Source organism: Oncorhynchus kisutch, linkage group LG23 (genome assembly GCF_002021735.2).
Source record: "Oncorhynchus kisutch isolate 150728-3 linkage group LG23, Okis_V2, whole genome shotgun sequence".
NCBI lineage: Eukaryota > Metazoa > Chordata > Actinopteri > Salmoniformes > Salmonidae > Oncorhynchus > Oncorhynchus kisutch.
Window position 1 is genome coordinate 1999153 of NC_034196.2, and position 23224 is coordinate 2022376.

At 41.8% G+C, this 23224-nt stretch overlaps 1 protein-coding gene across 3 annotated transcripts in view; it reads left to right on the plus strand.

Moving 5' to 3' along the window:
* LOC109868722 (adenomatous polyposis coli protein) overlaps nt 1-23224 on the plus strand; it is a 73124-nt gene that overhangs the window by 8989 nt on the left and 40911 nt on the right. For 2 of the 3 annotated variants that reach the window (XM_031802355.1, XM_020458447.2), the window contains exon 2: nt 21931-22083. In XM_031802355.1, the coding sequence (XP_031658215.1) occupies nt 21949-22083 (135 nt within the window). In that variant the 5' untranslated portion in view covers nt 21931-21948. Of the gene's footprint in view, nt 1-17725; nt 17816-21930; nt 22084-23224 lie in introns of those variants that run through there. The other variant, XM_031802354.1, reaches the window with a different exon arrangement.

A 23224-nucleotide genomic window follows, 5' to 3' on the forward strand; every position in this document is an offset into this window, starting at 1 on the left:
CCCGTGCTTCACAATTGGGATGGTATTCTTCGGCTTGTAAGCCTCTACTTTTTCCTCCCAAACATAACTATGGTCATTATGGCCAAACGGTTCTATTTTTTCCCCCCCATCATACTAGAGGACATTTCTCCCCAAATTATGATCTTTGTTATGTGCAGTTACAAACCGTAGTCTGGCTTTTTTATGGCAGTGTTGGAGCAGTGGCTTCTTCCTTGCTGAGCGGCCTTTCAGGTTATGTCTATATAGGACTTGTTTTACTGTGGATATAGATACTTTTGTACCGGTTTCCTCCAGCATCTTGACAAGGTCCTTTGCTGTTGTTCTGGGATTGATTTGTACTTTTCACACCAATGTACCTTCATCTCTAGGAGAAAGAACGCGTCTCCTTTCTGAGCAGGAATGACGGCTGCGTGGTCCCATGGTGTTTATACTTGCGTACTATTGTTTGAACAGATGAACGTGGTACCTTCAGGTGTTTGGAAATTGCCCCCAAGGATGAACCAGACTTGTGGAGGTATACGATTATTTTTCTGAGGTCTTGGCTGATTTCTTTTGATTTTCCCATGATGTCAAGCAGAGGCACTGCGTTTGAAGGTAGGCCTTGAAATACATCCACACGTACACCTCCAATGGACTCAGGCTAATTGACATCATTTATCAGAAGCTTCTAAAGCCATGACATCATTTTCTGAAATTTACCAAGCTGTTTAAAGGCACAGTCAACTTAATGTATGTAAACTTTTGACAAACTGGAATTGTGATAGTGAAAATCTGTCTGTAAACAATTGTTGGAAAAATGACTTGTCATGCACAAAATAGATGTCCTAACTGACTTGCCAAAACTATAGTTTGTTAACAAGAAATGTGTGGATTGTTTGAAAAACGAGTTTTAATGACGACAACCTAAGTGTATATAACCTTCGGACTTCAACTGTGTATAGTTGCATGCCCTTGATTGAGGTAAGTAAATATGGGCAGTTAATCTAACGAAGGTGGCGCTTGGGTTTAAAGTTTGGGGAAGGTCATTTTCACCATAAAATGCACCGTTATAATAAAGCATTCCATGTATCCTTGCATTTGCAGACTTACTTACGATGGCTTACCAATCAGAATGTTATGATTGGATAGTTGGAATTTACACTAATAATATAACTCAATCACTGTTTGCAAAAAAATACTTCAGTGCAGCGCGTAGTGGCTTAGAGTAGGCTATATCAGCCTGCATTACTTGCTATAGAGTAGGCTATATCAGCCTGCATTACTTGCTGTAGAGTAGTAGAGTAGGCTATATCAGCCTGCAGTACTTGCTATGGAGTAGTAGAGTAGGCTATATCAGCCTGCAGTACTTGCTATAGAGTAGTAGAGTAGGCTATATCAGCCTGCATTACTTGCTATGGAGTAGTAGAGTAGGCTATATCAGCCTGCATTACTTGCTATAGAGTAGTAGAGTAGGCTATATCAGCCTGCATTACTTGCTATAGAGTAGTAGAGTAGGCTATATCAGCCTGCATTACTTGCTGTAGAGTAGGCTATATCGGCCTGCATTACTTGCTGTAGAGTAGGCTATATCGGCCTGCATTACTTGCTGTAGAGTAGGCTATATCAGCCTGCATTACTTGCTATAGAGTAGTAGAGTAGGCTATATCAGCCTGCATTACTTGCTATAGAGTAGTAGAGTAGGCTATATCAGCCTGCATTACTTGCTGTAGAGTAGGCTATATCAGCCTGCATTACTTTCTGTAGAGTAGGCTATATCAGCCTGCATTACTTGCTATAGAGTAGGCTATATCAGCCTGCATTACTTGCTGTAGAGTAGGCTATATCAGCCTGCATTACTTGCTGTAGAGTAGGCTATATCAGCCTGCATTACTTGCTGTAGAGTAGGCTATATCAGCCTGCATTACTTGCTGTAGAGTAGGCTATATCAGCCTGCATTACTTGCTGTAGAGTAGGCTATATCAGCCTGCATTACTTGCTGTAGAGTAGGCTATATCAGCCTGCATTACTTGCTGTAGAGTAGGCTATATCAGCCTGCATTACTTGCTGTAGAGTAGTAGAGTAGGCTATATCAGCCTGCATTACTTGCTGTAGAGTAGTAGAGTAGGCTATATCAGCCTGCATTACTTGCTATAGAGTAGTAGAGTAGGCTATATCAGCCTGCATTACTTGCTATAGAGTAGTAGAGTAGGCTATATCAGCCTGCATTACTTGCTATAGAGTAGTAGAGTAGACTATATCAGCCTGCATTACTTGCTATAGAGTAGTAGAGTAGGCTATATCAGCCTGCATTACTTGCTATAGAGTAGTAGCGTAGGCTATATCAGCCTGCATTACTTGCTGTAGAGTAGGCTATATCAGCCTGCATTACTTGCTATAGAGTAGTAGAGTAGGCTATATCAGCCTGCATTACTTGCTATAGAGTAGTAGAGTAGACTATATCAGCCTGCATTACTTGCTATAGAGTAGTAGAGTAGGCTATATCAGCCTGCATTACTTGCTATAGAGTAGTAGAGTAGGCTATATCAGCCTGCATTACTTGCTATAGAGTAGTAGAGTAGGCTATATCAGCCTGCATTACTTGCTATAGAGTAGGCTATATCAGCCTGCATTACTTGCTGTAGAGTAGGCTATATCAGCCTGCATTACTTGCTGTAGAGTAGGCTATATCAGCCTGCATTACTTGCTATAGAGTAGGCTATATCAGCCTGCATTACTTGCTGTAGAGTAGGCTATATCAGCCTGCATTACTTGCTGTAGAGTAGGCTATATCAGCCTGCATTACTTGCTATAGAGTAGTAGAGTAGGCTATCAGCCTGCATTACTTGCTATAGAGTAGTAGAGTAGACTATATCAGCCTGCATTACTTGCTATAGAGTAGTAGAGTAGGCTATATCAGCCTGCATTACTTGCTATAGAGTAGTAGAGTAGGCTATATCAGCCTGCATTACTTGCTGTAGAGTAGGCTATATCAGCCTGCATTACTTGCTGTAGAGTAGGCTATATCAGCCTGCATTACTTGCTGTAGAGTAGGCTATATCAGCCTGCATTACTTGCTATAGAGTAGTAGAGTAGACTATATCAGCCTGCATTACTTGCTATAGAGTAGTAGAGTAGGCTATATCAGCCTGCATTACTTGCTATAGAGTAGTAGCGTAGGCTATATCAGCCTGCATTACTTGCTGTAGAGTAGGCTATATCAGCCTGCATTACTTGCTATAGAGTAGTAGAGTAGGCTATATCAGCCTGCATTACTTGCTATAGAGTAGTAGAGTAGACTATATCAGCCTGCATTACTTGCTATAGAGTAGTAGAGTAGGCTATATCAGCCTGCATTACTTGCTGTAGAGTAGGCTATATCAGCCTGCATTACTTGCTGTAGAGTAGGCTATATCAGCCTGCATTACTTGCTGTAGAGTAGGCTATATCAGCCTGCATTACTTGCTGTAGAGTAGGCTATATCAGCCTGCATTACTTGCTGTAGAGTAGTAGAGTAGGCTATATCAGCCTGCATTACTTGCTGTAGAGTAGTAGAGTAGGCTATATCAGCCTGCATTACTTGCTGTAGAGTAGTAGAGTAGGCTATATCAGCCTGCATTACTTGCTGTAGAGTAGTAGAGTAGGCTATATCAGCCTGCATTACTTGCTATAGAGTAGTAGAGTAGGCTATATCAGCCTGCATTACTTGCTGTAGAGTAGGCTATATCAGCCTGCATTACTTGCTGTAGAGTAGGCTATATCAGCCTGCATTACTTGCTGTAGAGTAGGCTATATCAGCCTGCATTACTTGCTGTAGAGTAGGCTATATCAGCCTGCATTACTTGCTGTAGAGTAGGCTATATCAGCCTGCATTACTTGCTGTAGAGTAGGCTATATCAGCCTGCATTACTTGCTGTAGAGTAGTAGAGTAGGCTATATCAGCCTGCATTACTTGCTATAGAGTAGTAGAGTAGGCTATATCAGCCTGCATTACTTGCTATAGAGTAGTAGAGTAGGCTATATCAGCCTGCATTACTTGCTATAGAGTAGTAGAGTAGGCTATATCAGCCTGCATTACTTGCTATAGAGTAGGCTATATCAGCCTGCATTACTTGCTGTAGAGTAGGCTATATCAGCCTGCATTACTTGCTGTAGAGTAGGCTATATCAGCCTGCATTACTTGCTGTAGAGTAGGCTATATCAGCCTGCATTACTTGCTGTAGAGTAGTAGAGTAGGCTATATCAGCCTGCATTACTTGCTATAGAGTAGTAGAGTAGGCTATATCAGCCTGCATTACTTGCTATAGAGTAGTAGAGTAGGCTATATCAGCCTGCATTACTTGCTGTAGAGTAGGCTATATCAGCCTGCATTACTTGCTGTAGAGTAGGCTATATCAGCCTGCATTACTTGCTATAGAGTAGTAGAGTAGACTATATCAGCCTGCATTACTTGCTATAGAGTAGTAGAGTAGGCTATATCAGCCTGCATTACTTGCTATAGAGTAGTAGCGTAGGCTATATCAGCCTGCATTACTTGCTGTAGAGTAGGCTATATCAGCCTGCATTACTTGCTATAGAGTAGTAGAGTAGGCTATATCAGCCTGCATTACTTGCTATAGAGTAGTAGAGTAGACTATATCAGCCTGCATTACTTGCTATAGAGTAGTAGAGTAGGCTATATCAGCCTGCATTACTTGCTATAGAGTAGTAGAGTAGGCTATATCAGCCTGCATTACTTGCTATAGAGTAGTAGAGTAGGCTATATCAGCCTGCATTACTTGCTATAGAGTAGGCTATATCAGCCTGCATTACTTGCTGTAGAGTAGGCTATATCAGCCTGCATTACTTGCTGTAGAGTAGGCTATATCAGCCTGCATTACTTGCTGTAGAGTAGGCTATATCAGCCTGCATTACTTGCTATAGAGTAGGCTATATCAGCCTGCATTACTTGCTGTAGAGTAGGCTATATCAGCCTGCATTACTTGCTATAGAGTAGTAGAGTAGGCTATCAGCCTGCATTACTTGCTATAGAGTAGTAGAGTAGACTATATCAGCCTGCATTACTTGCTATAGAGTAGTAGAGTAGGCTATATCAGCCTGCATTACTTGCTATAGAGTAGTAGAGTAGGCTATATCAGCCTGCATTACTTGCTGTAGAGTAGGCTATATCAGCCTGCATTACTTGCTGTAGAGTAGGCTATATCAGCCTGCATTACTTGCTGTAGAGTAGGCTATATCAGCCTGCATTACTTGCTATAGAGTAGTAGAGTAGACTATATCAGCCTGCATTACTTGCTATAGAGTAGTAGAGTAGGCTATATCAGCCTGCATTACTTGCTATAGAGTAGTAGCGTAGGCTATATCAGCCTGCATTACTTGCTGTAGAGTAGGCTATATCAGCCTGCATTACTTGCTATAGAGTAGTAGAGTAGGCTATATCAGCCTGCATTACTTGCTATAGAGTAGTAGAGTAGACTATATCAGCCTGCATTACTTGCTATAGAGTAGTAGAGTAGGCTATATCAGCCTGCATTACTTGCTGTAGAGTAGGCTATATCAGCCTGCATTACTTGCTGTAGAGTAGGCTATATCAGCCTGCATTACTTGCTGTAGAGTAGGCTATATCAGCCTGCATTACTTGCTGTAGAGTAGGCTATATCAGCCTGCATTACTTGCTGTAGAGTAGGCTATATCAGCCTGCATTACTTGCTGTAGAGTAGTAGAGTAGGCTATATCAGCCTGCATTACTTGCTGTAGAGTAGTAGAGTAGGCTATATCAGCCTGCATTACTTGCTATAGAGTAGTAGAGTAGGCTATATCAGCCTGCATTACTTGCTATAGAGTAGTAGAGTAGGCTATATCAGCCTGCATTACTTGCTGTAGAGTAGTAGAGTAGGCTATATCAGCCTGCATTACTTGCTGTAGAGTAGGCTATATCAGCCTGCATTACTTGCTGTAGAGTAGGCTATATCAGCCTGCATTACTTGCTGTAGAGTAGGCTATATCAGCCTGCATTACTTGCTGTAGAGTAGGCTATATCAGCCTGCATTACTTGCTGTAGAGTAGGCTATATCAGCCTGCATTACTTGCTGTAGAGTAGGCTATATCAGCCTGCATTACTTGCTGTAGAGTAGTAGAGTAGGCTATATCAGCCTGCATTACTTGCTATAGAGTAGTAGAGTAGGCTATATCAGCCTGCATTACTTGCTATAGAGTAGTAGAGTAGGCTATATCAGCCTGCATTACTTGCTATAGAGTAGTAGAGTAGGCTATATCAGCCTGCATTACTTGCTATAGAGTAGGCTATATCAGCCTGCATTACTTGCTGTAGAGTAGGCTATATCAGCCTGCATTACTTGCTGTAGAGTAGGCTATATCAGCCTGCATTACTTGCTGTAGAGTAGGCTATATCAGCCTGCATTACTTGCTGTAGAGTAGTAGAGTAGGCTATATCAGCCTGCATTACTTGCTATAGAGTAGTAGAGTAGGCTATATCAGCCTGCATTACTTGCTATAGAGTAGTAGAGTAGGCTATATCAGCCTGCATTACTTGCTGTAGAGTAGGCTATATCAGCCTGCATTACTTGCTGTAGAGTAGGCTATATCAGCCTGCATTACTTGCTATAGAGTAGTAGAGTAGGCTATATCAGCCTGCATTACTTGCTATAGAGTAGTAGAGTAGGCTATATCAGCCTGCATTACTTGCTATAGAGTAGGCTATATCAGCCTGCATTACTTGCTATAGAGTAGTAGAGTAGGCTATATCAGCCTGCATTACTTGCTGTAGAGTAGGCTATATCAGCCTGCATTACTTGCTGTAGAGTAGGCTATATCAGCCTGCATTACTTGCTGTAGAGTAGGCTATATCAGCCTGCATTACTTGCTGTAGAGTAGGCTATATCAGCCTGCATTACTTGCTGTAGAGTAGTAGAGTAGGCTATATCAGCCTGCATTACTTGCTATAGAGTAGTAGAGTAGGCTATATCAGCCTGCATTACTTGCTATAGAGTAGTAGAGTAGGCTATATCAGCCTGCATTACTTGCTATAGAGTAGTAGAGTAGGCTATATCAGCCTGCATTACTTGCTGTAGAGTAGGCTATATCAGCCTGCATTACTTGCTGTAGAGTAGGCTATATCAGCCTGCATTACTTGCTGTAGAGTAGGCTATATCAGCCTGCATTACTTGCTGTAGAGTAGGCTATATCAGCCTGCATTACTTGCTGTAGAGTAGGCTATATCAGCCTGCATTACTTGCTGTAGAGTAGGCTATATCAGCCTGCATTACTTGCTGTAGAGTAGGCTATATCAGCCTGCATTACTTGCTGTAGAGTAGGCTATATCAGCCTGCATTACTTGCTGTAGAGTAGGCTATATCAGCCTGCATTACTTGCTGTAGAGTAGGCTATATCAGCCTGCATTACTTGCTGTAGAGTAGGCTATATCAGCCTGCATTACTTGCTGTAGAGTAGGCTATATCAGCCTGCATTACTTGCTGTAGAGTAGGCTATATCAGCCTGCATTACTTGCTGTAGAGTAGGCTATATCAGCCTGCATTACTTGCTGTAGAGTAGGCTATATCAGCCTGCATTACTTGCTGTAGAGTAGGCTATATCAGCCTGCATTACTTGCTGTAGAGTAGGCTATATCAGCCTGCATTACTTGCTGTAGAGTAGGCTATATCAGCCTGCATTACTTGCTGTAGAGTAGGCTATATCAGCCTGCATTACTTGCTGTAGAGTAGGCTATATCAGCCTGCATTACTTGCTGTAGAGTAGGCTATATCAGCCTGCATTACTTGCTGTAGAGTAGGCTATATCAGCCTGCATTACTTGCTGTAGAGTAGGCTATATCAGCCTGCATTACTTGCTGTAGAGTAGGCTATATCAGCCTGCATTACTTGCTGTAGAGTAGGCTATATCAGCCTGCATTACTTGCTGTAGAGTAGGCTATATCAGCCTGCATTACTTGCTATAGAGTAGTAGAGTAGGCTATATCAGCCTGCATTACTTGCTATAGAGTAGTAGAGTAGGCTATATCAGCCTGCATTACTTGCTGTAGAGTAGGCTATATCAGCCTGCATTACTTGCTGTAGAGTAGGCTATATCAGCCTGCATTACTTGCTATAGAGTAGTAGAGTAGGCTATATCAGCCTGCATTACTTGCTATAGAGTAGGCTATATCAGCCTGCATTACTTGCTATAGAGTAGTAGAGTAGGCTATATCAGCCTGCATTACTTGCTGTAGAGTAGGCTATATCGGCCTGCATTACTTGCTGTAGAGTAGGCTATATCAGCCTGCATTACTTGCTGTAGAGTAGGCTATATCAGCCTGCATTACTTGCTGTAGAGTAGGCTATATCAGCCTGCATTACTTGCTGTAGAGTAGTAGAGTAGGCTATATCAGCCTGCATTACTTGCTGTAGAGTAGGCTATATCAGCCTGCATTACTTGCTGTAGAGTAGTAGAGTAGGCTATATCAGCCTGCATTACTTGCTGTAGAGTAGGCTATATCAGCCTGCATTACTTGCTGTAGAGTAGGCTATATCAGCCTGCATTACTTGCTGTAGAGTAGGCTATATCAGCCTGCATTACTTGCTGTAGAGTAGTAGAGTAGGCTATATCAGCCTGCATTACTTGCTGTAGAGTAGGCTATATCAGCCTGCATTACTTCTCTTTGCAGAGTATTTTTTTTATTTTTTGCACTTCATGCAATTCTACTACACTTCATGTGACTGGAGACATTTGCAGAATCTTTTTTAAATCAACAGAGATTACTCTGCTTACGCTGACAAATAGATCAATAAAAACCACGCCAGATCTGTATATTAGACCTACGAAAAGGGGGGGAGACAAATACAAGATGACGTCCATCTAACCTGGAGGAGGAAATTATTGTCCAAAAACAAATGTGACATTGACCCAATGATAAAGATGGTGAATATGCACACTCAGTGGGGATATGGCAGATTTTTCTCTGCTGGTACTCTTCGCTGAATTAAGTTGAAAATGTTGTTAACTTAAAGACAAATTGGAGTCTTTTGTCTTCTCTTTACAGCAACATCCATTTGTTTTCTGAACTGTTTTTCCAAGATTTGTATTTTTAAATATTGTGATATTCCTGGCTGGGTCTCTATAAATTTTAGCTGACAGTCGCAACTCAACGATCATCTATTTAGTATTTGCCACGGGCCCGTCCGACTCAGTTACGCAATTAAAAACAATCCACCGCAAACATATTTATTTTTTATTAATGATCCTCTGTGGCCAAAGCATGCTTTCTGGTGTAGTAGCCTATTTTGAATGATTTTTTATTTCTTTATAGACATGAGTAAGCTATCATTTTGGCAATTTAATTTACTTTAGGGAAAGCTTAGCTTCCCCTAGCCTTATTGACGCCCCGCATATGTATTCTAACATCTTCAAATTACTCATCGGAATTCGGTAAGAATGACTCATGCCGTTGCATGTTCTCTTAAGATAAATTTCCATAAACTAAATGTGATTTGTCATTCTGAAAACAGTGGGTGTACGCCCTAATCCGGTTCCACAACCAAAGCCTATGGGTCTGGTAAATTTCTTAAATGTCCGGTATATAAAATTGCTGCCGGTCAAATGTCCAGTGCCGCATTTTTCTAACGGAAACCATGCTACAGTGGCATAGTAGGAACATTTTATAGATTATGTAAACAAAGGAAGGAATGATGGAGGAAGATTTTAATACAGAAGTATTTGATTGCTCAAATTTGGCAGCTGACCATTGTGGTTGTAAACACCTTGTTGTACATTGAGGGCATTGCACTTCTAGGGTCAATATATTTTAAGTGTTGTTCTTCTGCTCCGTTGCCTCACTCGCTGTTCGACATCAAGCACTTCTTGCGTTGTGTAGCCCACTGTTTCCCAACAGAGTTCTTCGAAAACTCCCAGCTGGCCTTTTCCATATATTTGTTCAATTCGACCACAGGCACACCTGATTCATATTGACTAGTAGAATCAGGTGTGTTGGTAGTGGGAAAAGAACAAATGTAGAATGTTTGGAGGGCCCAATGAGTTGCAGTTCTCTGTGCAGCTGGTAACCTTGGTCACCTCAACAGCCTTCTGTTTGGCTTATTTTGGTGAACACAGACACAAGCTATTCAGGAGATAATGTTTATTGCATTAAGTTCTTTCCATTTTTATAGATGACTACTTTATATTATCATGACGTGTTTGAAACCCCCACCAGTGATGAGAAATGAAAGTGTTAGCATTGTTAAGCCGTGGGCTTGTATCTTGACGAATAGACTAATTTATAGAAATTACTTATGCACTTTGGTACCCCCACAATTGAGTTGACTGGGTGGGAGGACTTTCAGGGTTTTCTCTCTGAGATATCTTTAGCTTGATGTCTGGAATTGAACATTGTCAATGAAACATTTTTCCCACACACTTGGGAGAATGGATGTGTGAACATTTTTAGTAAAGGCAACAACACCACCACCAGTGAGAGGGGGGGTGGGCAGGCCAGCCAACAAGGGTTCTCTGGCTGCCAACGTCTGGCTTTCCCTGGCTCTTTCACAAACATTCATTTGCATGAAAAAACCTGCATTCAGTAACACTTTCCTTTTCCCATCTCTCTTTTCTCTTTCTGACGATACAGGGCATCCATTCAGATTGATAGAGGAGTGAGAGGGAGGTAGAAAGAACAGCAGAGTGCGCATTGAGGAGTAGCTATGATTTAACACTAACAAGAAGCTCATTCCGATGTTTTCATTTCCTGACTGTTTTTAATTGAGGTTGTTAAGAAATCTCTTCTAGAATGGTACTGTGAATCTAAGATGGAGGAGACAGGGAAGAATCTCAGCTGACTTTCAGGAAGGAAGCATTTAATATACCACACTAAAATAGCTCATGTCCTTTGGTGTAGTAGACTACTAGTACTATTTTCTGCTTGGTTGTAATATGAGCTCCTCCTGAAAAACGGACTCCAGAAACCAGTTCCTGCTGTGAAGGCTGGGACGTCCAGTGTTCTCTCTGTGCTCCTCCACTCACATGATGGGGATCTATTAAGTGGAGCATCGGGCTACTATTGTTATGTAAGTTAGATCTCATAGGGAAATGGGTTTTGAATTCCAGGCTAGCGACTACCTTCCTAACAGTCAGTCAAGACATTCACTCTCACTCACCCTACATCTTTGGGTATGGGACTATGTGAAGTATTTATTGAAAATGTATATCTACTCAGTTGTTATTTGTTCACATTTAGAAACAAGTGTTATGGTATAAATTCTGGTATTTTTAATAAAGGCCTACGGAATCTTGTTCAGATTGTGCTGGCGGAATCGTCACAATGTCGGTTGAAGGATGAGCGTCGCATGGAAAGTGACGCCACCTGTCGGAAGACAATGACTGAATCCGTTTCAGTGCTTACAGAGGACTCCCTAGAGTAGAATTGACCCTTAAGGTTTTATCTATAATTGACTCTTCCCTAAGCCCCGCCCCCTTGGTTACTGTTGCAACCTCAGACATTTTCCCGGGGAGCCCCATTCCCCATGCTAACTAGTGAAGACCCCCACAATCTCAAACTGTTTTTATTACACAATACAATTAAACAGACTATCCCTTGCTAATCAGGTGACTCTCGGCTATGTTGTGGTGGACTGTCAACAATTGCTTCACAGGATAATTACACTTTTAGTGTGGCTAACCACTGGATGGCTCTGAATGCACTGACAGCGTGCAGTCAAAGCTACTAACAGTCTTGTTCACATTGGCATTTTGAAGTGACTCAAATCAACAAAAACACTGCATATCCAATTAGAATCTGATGTTTTTCCTACAGTCTGAACATCCAAAGAGCACATCTCATCTGATATTTCAAGCCACATTTAAAAATGTAAATCGGATACAAATCTAATTCCAATTAGAATCTGATCTTTTTCCTACAGTCTGAACATCCAAAGAGCACATCTCATCTGATATTTCAAGCCACATTTAAAAATGTAAATCGGATACAAATCTAATTCCAATTAGAATCTGATCTTTTTCCTACAGTCTGAACATCCAAAGAGCACATCTCATCTGATATTTCAAGCCACATTTAAAAATGTAAATCGGATACAAATCTAATTCCTGGCATTGACTGGTTTTAACTGTCAAATCTGATTTATTTACCCTCAAGTTGTTTTTAGACTTATTTGGCATTGCTTGCTAGATTCTCTGGCAGTTTGACAAATGCAAGTGGTAGCAAACTTGCTTAAGTTACAAACACATTAGTGAATGTGCTAGCAAGTTAAGCAGCTACCTATCTAGCTAGTTGACCCCTGTGGATAGCCAAAAAGGAGTCATTTTTAAAGTTGGATCATCTTATACTTTGAGGCTTTAATGAAAGTGTTCTTACACTATGATTTCAAACATTCAAAGCAGCTGGGAGACTTCCATCGTGAGCATTGTCAGTCATCTTAGCTTACTAGACAACTTGAGTGCAAGGAATCATGAATGGCACTTGAACCATACAGATCTTTTGGGTTCAATATCATTACATTGTGTATTGTTGAAACTATGCATTAATGAATCAATTGTACAATCAATTTGACTTTGGTAAAAATTATTTAACTACATTAGCATAATGACTACTTTATTTTAATGCTAAATCTCTGTTGATTAAACTGGGTAAATCAAGATGTAGCCTAGGCCTATTCACAATACAGGTGAATGCATATTCAATAGGAGTGTGTGCATGCATTGGGTTATTGAGCTTGATTTGGCTGATTTCACGAGGCTACAGATTAATAAGTCCCTTCCATTTGGGAATTATTCCGTTGTTCAACATCATTTGCATAGAAAAAGCAATCTCTTATTTTCTAAAATTGCACACTGTCTCTTTAAGACCCATTACGTCATTCATAGTCAGTTTGAGGCTTGAGCAAAGATGATCTTGACTGGGAGAGATGTGAGGCGGGGGGAGATGAAGTGAATTAATAATGTTTTTGGTGACCTTCAGCTTTGTAATCAGAAATATTTTATGTTATGGTTTGCATATTATCACAAACAAGAGGGGTAGTGAATTTATGTTGGCTTCAACTGTAAGCTAGTAAGGAAAGTTAGCCTACAAAGCTGGAAGCTTCTTGCGTTGTAACGTTTTCTAGCCTGTACTGGACATTGTTTTGGGAACAGTAATTAAGTTTCAAATGTTATTCAAGTGTGTTAACTAACGTGCAGCGTAAGTGGTGATGCCACCCAGACTTCAGTGTGTTCAGTGGTTCCTCAGGACAGGCTAGAGCTAGCACTGAGTAAGTGGCGCAGGCACGGTGCTCTCGCGCTATAATGACACATTGGCTGCGCTGACAGACAGATTTGATCCTCGCTCAATCAGTAGACGACGTGAGACACGTTTTGACAGAAGTACACAAAGTGAAACAAATTCTAGTATCAAACAGTATCGAAAAAGTGTTGAAGTTTCAGTGTACCGCGCAACACTACGCCAAACATATTTTTGCTAAGAGCAGCTGATTAAACAAAGGTTAGCAATGTGTTGGCACAAATTAATGTCCAAGTAAAGTGAACTTGCCACACAGCGCAAGAAGCCTGTTTGCAGGTGCTTATGGTTTCTAAGATATTCCAGTGAGAGTAATTGTTTCCTACGAATGCAAGTTGCATAATATTAGGAGTACATTTTTATTCTTAAATAGTAGCCATGTCAGCAGTCTGAATGCACATTCGATTTGGTCACTTAAAACGGCAGTGTGAACAAAGCTCTAGTGCTCTCAAATTGTATCCTGATGTCGACAGTAGATTAGTTAAATTCATATATACACTGCTCAAACAAAAAAAGGGAACACTTAAACAACACTAACTCCAAGTCAATCACACTTCTGTGAAATCAAACTGTCCACTTAGGAAGCAACACTGATTGACAATAAATTTCACATGCTGTTGTGCAAATGGAATAGACAACAGGTGGAAATGATAGGCAATTAGCAAGACACCCCCAATAAAGGAGTGGTTCTGCAGGTGGTAACCACAGACCACTTCTCAGTTCCTATGCTTCCTGGCTGATGTTTTGGTCACTTTTGAATGCTGGCGGTGCTTTCACTCTAGTGGTAGCATGAGACGGAGTCTACAACCCAGAGGAGCACTGCCAGAGCCCTGCAAAATGACCTCCAACAGGCCACAAATGTGCATGTGTCTGCTCAAACGGTCAGAAACAGACTCCATGAAGGTGGTATGAGGGCCCGACGTCCACAGGTGGGGGTTGTGCTTACAGCCCAACACCATGCAGGATGTTTTTCATTTGCCAGAGAACACCAAGATTGGCGCCCTGTGCTCTTCACAGATGAAAGCAGGTTCACACTGAGCACATGTGACAGTCTGGAGACGCCGTGGAGAACGTTCTGCTGCCTGCAACATCCTCCAGCATGACCGGTTTGGCGGTGGGTCAGTCATGGTGTGGGGTGGCATTTCTTTGGGGGGCTGCACAGCCCTCCATGTGCTCGCCAGAGGTAGCTTGACTGCTATTTGGTACCAAGATGTGCTCCTCAGACCCCTTGTGAGACCATATGCTGGTGCGGTTGTCCCTGGGTTCCTCCTAATGCAAGACAATGCTAGACCTCATGTGGCTGGAGTGTGTTAGCAGTTCCTGCAAGAGGAAGGCATTCATGCTATGGACTGGCCCACCCGTTCCCCAGACCTGAATCCAATTGAGCACATCTGGGACATCATGTCTCGCTCCATCCACCAACGCCACGTTGCACCACAGACTGTCCAGGAGTTGGCGGATGCTTTAGTCCAGGTCTGGGAGGAGATCCCTCAGGAGACCAGCCACCACCTCATCAGGAGCATGCCCAGGCGTTGTAGGGAGGTCATACAGGCACGTGGAGGCCACACACACTACTGAGCTTCATTTTGACTTGTTTTAAGGACATTACATCAAATTTGGATCAGCCTGTAGTGTGGTCTTCCACTTTAATTTTGAGTGTGACTCCAAATCCAGACCTCCATGGGTTGATACATTTTTGATTTCCATTGATAATTTGTGTGATTTTGTTGTCAGCACATTCAACTATGTAAAGAAAAGTATTTAATAAGAATATTATATTCATTCAGATCTAGGATGTTATTTTAGTGTTCCCTTAATTTTTTTGAGCAGTGTATGTGTGTAATATATAAATATACACACACACACACACACACACACACACACACACACACACACACACACAGTTGAAGTTTACATACACTTAAGTTGGAGTCATTAAAACTCATTTTTCAACCACTCCACATTTCTTGTTAACAAACTATAGTTTTGGCAAGTCGTTTAGGACATCTACTTTCTGCATGACACAAGTAATCTTTCCAACAATTGTTACCAGACAGATTATTTCACTTATAATTCACTGTACCACAATTGCAGTAGGTCAGACGTTTACATACACTAAGTTGACTGTGCCTTTGAACAGCTTGGGAAGTTCCAGAAAATGATGTCATGGCTTTAGAAGCTTCTGATAGGCTAATAGACTCAAATTATGTCAATACCTGTGGATGTATTTCAAGGCCTACCTTCAAACTCAGTGCATTTTTGCTTGACATCATGGGAAAATCAAAAGAAATCAGCCAAGACATCAGAAAAATTATTGTAGACCTCCACAAGTCTGGTTCATCCTGGAGCAATTTCCAAACGCCTGAAGGTACCACGTCCATCTGCACAAACAATAGTATAAACACCATGGGACCACATAGCTGTCATATCGCTCAGGAAGGAGATGCATTCTGCAAATCCTAGAACAACAGCAATGGACCTTGTCAAGATGCTGGAGGAAACCGGTACAAAAGTATCTATATCCGCAGTAAAACGAGTCCTATATAGACATAACCTGAAAGGCCGCTCAGCAAGGAAGAAGCCACTACTCCAAAACCGCCATAAAAAAGCCAGACTATGATTTGCAACTGCACATGGGGACAAAGATCGTACTTTTTGGAGAAATTATCCTCTGGTCTGATGGGGAGAAAAATAGAACCGTTTGGCCATAATGACCATCGTTATGTTTGGAGGGAAAAGGGGAGGCTTACAAGCCGAAGAATACCATCCCAACTGTGATGCATGGGGGTGGCAGCATCATGTTGTGGGGGTGCTTTGCTGCAGGATGGACTGGCACACTTCACAAAATAGATGGCATCATGAGGGGGGGGGACATTATGTGGAGATATTGAAGCAACATCCCAAGACATCAGTCAGGAAGTTAAAGCTTGGTCACAAATGGGTCTTCCAAATGGACAGTGACCCCAAGCATACTTCCAAAGTTGTGGCAAAATGGCTTAAGGAAAACAAAGTCAAGGTATTGGACTGGCTATCACAAATCCCTGACCTCAATCCTATGGAACATTTGTGGGCATACCTGGAAAAGTGTGTGTGATCAAGGCCTACAAACCTGACTGTTGCACCAGCTCTGTCAGGAGGAATGGGCCAAAAAAGCTTGTGGAAGGCTAGCCAAAACATTAAAGGCAATGCTACCAAATACTAATTGAGTGTATGTAAACTTCTGACCCACTGGGAATGTGATGAATGAAATAAAAGCTGAAATAAATCATTCGCTCTACTATTATTCTGACATTTCACATTCTTAAAATAAAGTGGTGATACTTACTGACCTTAGATAGGGAATTATTACTAGGATTAAATGTCAGGAATTGTGAAATTTAGTTTAAATGTATTTGGCTAAGGTGTATGTAACCTGACTTGAACTGTGTGTATAAATAATTAATCTCGGCTTCCAATCACACATTTGGAGAAAACAACTAGTTATATTAGCGAGGTAACATTAGCATCGATTTCAATTTTGGCTGACCCAGCTAGTAAACAATGGGGCCAAAGAATAATTTCAGATTTGAAAAATACTCCAACAGGCTTTGCATTTCAGGAATTAGTTCCATGTACCCCTGGTGTACTGATCAATTATTTAACCATGGAAACCATGTTTTGATATGTCTGTTTTTGCCACTTGCCTAATTAGCTTCCTTGCATTTGGAACGTGAGCGTGTCTGAGGCTGGTCAGACCCGAGCCTGCTTAGTAACAGTTGTGATCGATTGCCCAAAATGAAAGGATTGGGTTTAACAAAGTGTCAAGTTATTTTCATTTTATTTAGTGTCTTTGGCTTTTCTATACATTCCTCCTTTTTGATGTAACTTTTTTTTTGGTGGGAGGGGACATTAGGCAATAAAACAAATCTGGGGAACTCTAGGCCAATTTGTTTAAATAGAAAGGATCTAATGAACATGAACACAATCCTGTCTGTCTTTAAGTTAACGGGATAATGTATAAACTAATAGTCCATCTCCTATTAGCTTACAGAGGGTTAACCCAATTGTGCAGGTTGTTAAATCATTGTTTGATTTTGGCCCTGTGTGTGTTTGCCCCATATTTGTGTTTGTCATTATTGATTCTCTGGGGGTTGGTTTTGTGCTGCTGTCATTGTGCATTGGTTCCCCCTGCTCCCCTCCTAACCTCCGCCCCGGTCGGTGGTGTGACCTTCAGGGCTCTCTGACCTGTCATCACACCCCGTCACCCAGCTCCCTCCCTGGTCTGCTGTCCTGTGCCTGGGGCTCCCACCAGCACCCTTCACAAAAAGAGCCCTAATTGAGTCGGCCAGGAGAAGCAGCTGTGCCACAGAGCTGGAAGCCAGCCAGCCAGCATCGGTCACTGCAGAACCAACCACGGAAACAGCAAAACAAGGTTGGCCCTGGTCTCGCTGCCAGGTGATTGGCTGTACCGGGTGATCATGTGACCGGGTGCTGGCTGGATGAGCTTTCAACGTCTGACACAGTTGGGGGAGATGGGATGGAGAATGTCACTGCTACCGAGATGGGGTAAGGTTTTCCTTTCTGTGTTTTTAAAGACCCCCTCTTCTTTTCCATGATAGACAAAAAATGGAGAGACGTTTTTTAAATTCTGTCTGTTAATGGGGATTAGGGGCAGGCAGGGAGCAGCTAGTGTGAATAGTGAGGCATAGCCACTAAGCCTTTTGTTTTGATGGTTGGTTGGTGGGAGAGGGAGGAAGAGGACTGTGGGGGATGTGCATTCATTGCATGCATCCTCTCTACTCTCACTTTATCATCACTGCAAGGGCTGTGTGAAAAGAAAAAAACCTGCATTGTGCTTGAGGAGGAAAGGAAAACAAGTAAAGTATTGGAAAAATGAGGTGAAGGAGAACCTGCTCTTGGCCAAATGCCCAAAATATCAGTGCTGCTGGTGTGTGCTGCTGGTGGTGTACTAAGATGGTGGAGGAGAAGAGTGGGCTGGTCCTTAGGATTCTGCTTGTTAGCCTAGCGACCGGTTTTGCTCAAACAAAGCAGACATGTCATTGTGGCTGTGTGATGCTGTCTTTCTCTGGTTGCTATGGGGTTGGTCTGTCAGTGGTTGTCTTAGTCTGTGTTGACTTCGTCATTGGTTAATCCCTGGTTGTATTGTGCTGTGTAGCGCTGGGTTAGTTGGGCCAAGTGTAGGCTAACGTCACTAAGTGGCTGCCTACTGTTTCTTTGTGGTGTCAAGGGAAGGGCATTTGACGCTCTGCAGCTGACTGCAGGGTTTTTCTGGTCTAGCTATCTGCTTAGGGGGTATCCACCATACAGTGTCACACACACAGAAAACCTTATCCATCCAGTGTAGTGCTACATTCCCTGCCGGTGTCAGGCGAAAGGGAAATGTGAGCGCCTGCCTGGTTGTTTTATCGTGTCAAGATGGAATCCTCATTTGGAGAGAGGAAGGCGTTAACACGGTGGGTAGGACGCAGAGAGAATTGGCTCTGAATTGGAAACCATTACTGATGGACCTACACAAGGTGGATCCTTTTCATTATTCATTTTAATGCACCAGCAAGCATCAACTGGTAAAATGTAGAATTTGCTCAATTTAAGCAGGAGATGCATTTTGAGAAGATTGATGCAATATTCATGAGGTAGTAAGAGGCAGTCCTCTTCTTCCTCAGCCCCCTCTGTTCTTTCATTTTCTCTTTCCCCCTTTGCTTCTCATTGCTCGCACCCCCTTTAAACCCTTTGTAGGCTAAATTTGACAGGTTTATATGGTAGTGCTATTAGCGGTTTGCTTTGTTCGATGTTGCTTTGTTTTCTCTAGTGATTTTACTGACAGTTTTTTAGTGGGTTGAATTCTGTGGGGGCATAGCTAAGTATGCAGAGGGAGTGGACATGGTAAGATTCTAGATTATTATTATTATTTTTTACATACAAGCTTTGTGTGTATTGTGCCGATGGGCATTAGTCATTGTATTGGTCTGTTGGATTATTCATCAAATAAATAGCAGTGTGTTTTCATCCATGGACTAACCTACTAAATGCACACTTGTTTTTCACCTAGAAGGGAATCAATGTAGCCTACTAGCCTAATTAAAATCTCAGAACATTAGCCTAATATCTGCAGGAAATAAATGACTAAACCTTGAGAGGCTATAACTGTGTACATTATGGGGCTGTGCGGAGAAGTAGGCGAATATGGAAATGGTGCGATGATGGAGATGCAGATGGCCCTAAATGATCATTCGATTTAGAAACTGATTTGGATGTTGATGTAATTGCAAATGCAATTATGGAACTGGAAAAGGAAAGGCAATAACTAGTTTTCATTTGCATGCTTTCAGTTGTGCAACTGACTAGTTATCTTCTAGTTTTAATGTTAATATGACACTGGGGCATAGTGAAACGATCGTCCCAGCATTGCAACCTCATGATCCCAGCCCCCTACAGAGTCAGCACTATACTGGCTGTTAGATTATGGTGATGATAAGCGCTCTCTCTCTCTTTTTATTTTTTATGGCGGAGGCTGGAATTGAATCTCCAAAATGGCCGCATATTGAACGACCTCGGTCTGCATCTGCAAACAGGGGAATGTATTGTCTCACCTGCAATTCTCCCCTGTATTGTAAATGCATGAAGTGGCAGTGTATCAATAAAAGAAGAAAAATGTCCTTCCACTGATCCAATTTTGGTGATGGTGGTGTTTTAGAAATGTGTTTTGGTTACCCCTGCGCATCAGCCAGTGCATTCACAGAATTCACTGGGTTGTTCTGGAATGTTGAATTTTAGACTTAAGTGGTTCTGGAATGCTCCTGAGTGTTCTTCTCTGCCCATCCTGTGTATCGGCTCCATCCTAGTGAGGGCAATATTGACATTTACAGACTCACTGCCCAATCAACCCAGTCTAATTGACTCACTGAATTCAGTTGGATCAGCATTGGAATTGCTTGTCTTGTCTAGAACTCTGTCAAACAAATCATTTTAGCCTTGGAAACCAGAACAATGTTGCAACCAAGGCCATGGTTCATAATTACTAACAGGGCACTGAAGGTGCTTTGATTAGTCATTGTCGACCTGTGGGTAATATAGGCAACTGTGTAGGCTAGTCAGTTAGCTCTACGCTGTATGCTTGCAGCTGAAGCCTTCTGCCACGCACAACTGGCAAAGGAAGAGATCCCAAAGGCTTACATGTAGGTCTGCATGCCAAGGCCATTGCTGATATCTAACATGTCACTGATTAATTTAGTAACAATAGAGTGATACATTTTTCCGCCTCGGTGATCTAGTTAATACCCGCCCGCTTGCTGCTTCCCTCCACCCTCTCTATAATGGATGATCTAAAAATACAAACTTTTCCTTAGCGAGACGAGCGAGTGCCTCTCTGTCGTGTTGAGTTGTCTTCACATGGCTGTGTGGCGCGCGAGTAATGGTGTTCCCTTAGCTGCCGAGCCCATCTTCTGTCTTCTAGATCTCGTCTTCTCAGCGGATTTCCGCAAGAGCGAGGTTAACACATTAATACGCCTGCCTTTTTAAACGTGGCCTAGTTGGAATGCACTGTGTGGTATGTGGTCTTTAGTCTCATACATCAAGTGTATAGCCTACATATTGGCCCTAAATTGCACAGAGATTTTGACGTCAGGGGACATGGCCTATGTTGTGTGGAATATCAATATCGTGTTGTAGAATGTGCTTAATCTGCTTATCGTTATGATATACGTTTTCTATTTAATTAGGTAGTACCGCTTATGGCCGTGTCTATTGAGAATGGAGTGGATGTCATGTCTGTGGTATTTGGCAATTAAGCACTTGACAGGTGGGATGGCACCGTTCTGCTCTGTCTGCTGCCCATCTCATCAGTGTCTGCCTGTGGATTGGGCTTCCACTGCAGTGAAGATTATCAGTTGAAATAATTTGACCATCCATTTTGTCTTTTGTATGCTCTTTTTATTCTTGTCTATGCAATATTGTTTCAGAAGACATTTAGCTAAAAGGTAGCCTAATAACAAACCTACTATAGTACAATTATGGTGAAAGCCAGAATTGTCATAATTAGGCCATCACTTTCATCAAGTTTCATTTGTTCAAAATCCTAGAAGGGGGAATGCAGTAAAGCAAAATCTACCCGGGTGTGAATTATTATTCACAAGTCTAGTGTTTTCCAATCTGTGTGTATGTTAGAATGGTTCTTATCCCAAAGCCGTAGCAGGCATTTACAATTCTGATTTTCTAGATCTGACCCTACTTTCTCAAATGTTTAATTGAATCTTGAGTGATGCCTTTTATTTTAATACAATCCACTGCTATCTTATTCTGAGCTACGTGCTTGGGCCCTTGAGCGACTGGCCCTGTCAAGGCTTGCCTAAGTCCTGCCTGTGTAGCAGAAAATAGCTTTAAATGATCATCTAGGCTAACCATTGCTGAACATGTATTTACCATGGAGCTATCAATGTAATTAATGGTGATGGGTTATTAAATACTTGATAAATTCACTATTTTCTCTTCTGAGATGGATATTAATTGACATGATCACTCCCTCACCTCTGACTGTAATGTCATTTTACACATTAATGAAAATGCCTATGGATTAATGGCGATTAGGCAACGTCCGTTTTATGGGCAGTTTGATAGGCGGAGCTGAAAACCTTAATGGTCGTAATGTGTCCTCGTCCTCTTAGGTCAAGAGGTAGTCCAAGATGGCTGCAGCATCTTATGATCAGCTGCTGAAGCAAGTGGAGATACTGAAGATGGAGAACTCCAACCTTCGACAAGAGCTTGAGGACAACTCAAACCACTTGACCAAACTGGAGACGGAAGCCTCTAATATGAAGGTAAAAGGCAGAAAACAGATGTTTGATTATTTACTAAGAACCCATGTTTGTTCGTTATGTGACACTGTAGCAAAACATTTTGCAATGTAAAATGCAAACAGACTCTATTGGATAAGTACAGATAGGCTCTCCCCGTTCCTTTTTCTAAGCTTTCCCTTCCGTTTCATGCCCACTGAACACAATCCAGCCTTTCCTCTAACCCAGGACCCTATCAAATTAAATGTTAATTACAAAGCAGCCTATTGCCTACCTGGCAGAATTATTCATTTTTTTCATCAATCCATTTCCCATTTTATTATTTTTTTGCAAACTCTGCAATTGCATGAGTGCAGCAGCAACACTGTCCTGATGCTCACTTGCATTAAAGGCTAACTGGACATAAAAACAACAAAATCTCAGAACTCAAACATGCTTTTTCTGCACAAACCACTGATCTGTCTTTCACGTCTATGACAATGCCCTTTTGTTTACAAATTTAGCCACAACCATGCATAATGCACATTTCTTAATAATTCCTTAATAATGACTAACTTCTTATAGCAGGCATTATAGAAAATGAACACAGGTCTCATAAACAATCTCAAGCACAAGCCCATGTGCTAGTGAGTAGCCAGCTGATCTTTATATTTCAAGTCTAGCCAGCTTGGCTCTATTTGCTTGCAAACAAGGTAGAACAGTTGTGGCTAAACTGCTGCTTGTGGTAATGCAAAGGACATTGCTTGGAAAACCTCTTCCTCTATTACGGTAAAATGCCTCAATGTTTTTCGGTGTCCATATGATGGATTATGTTGGACCAAACCGCAAATACCGAGTTGAAACTGCTTGTTAGAGAGGAAGACGTGACCTTTCATCTGTGTTGTTGAGAGTGGCAGGGGCTTGGTGTCTGGGAGGGGGAAGGTGCATACAGCACGGAAGGAGCGAAGGAGACGAGGCAAAAAAAGACATGAGAACAAGCGGACATAAAAGCTCAAAACGAATAAAAGAAAAACATTTGGAATATTGTTCAAAAACATACATTCTAATTAATTGATTTAATTTCATGTAATGCCCGGCCTTATTTACTTGCTGTCAGATCCTTGTTTTCTCCGTCCTTGTTTAATCAATTCCTCTGAAAGCTCATTGGAGGTCCAAGGAATCTCAG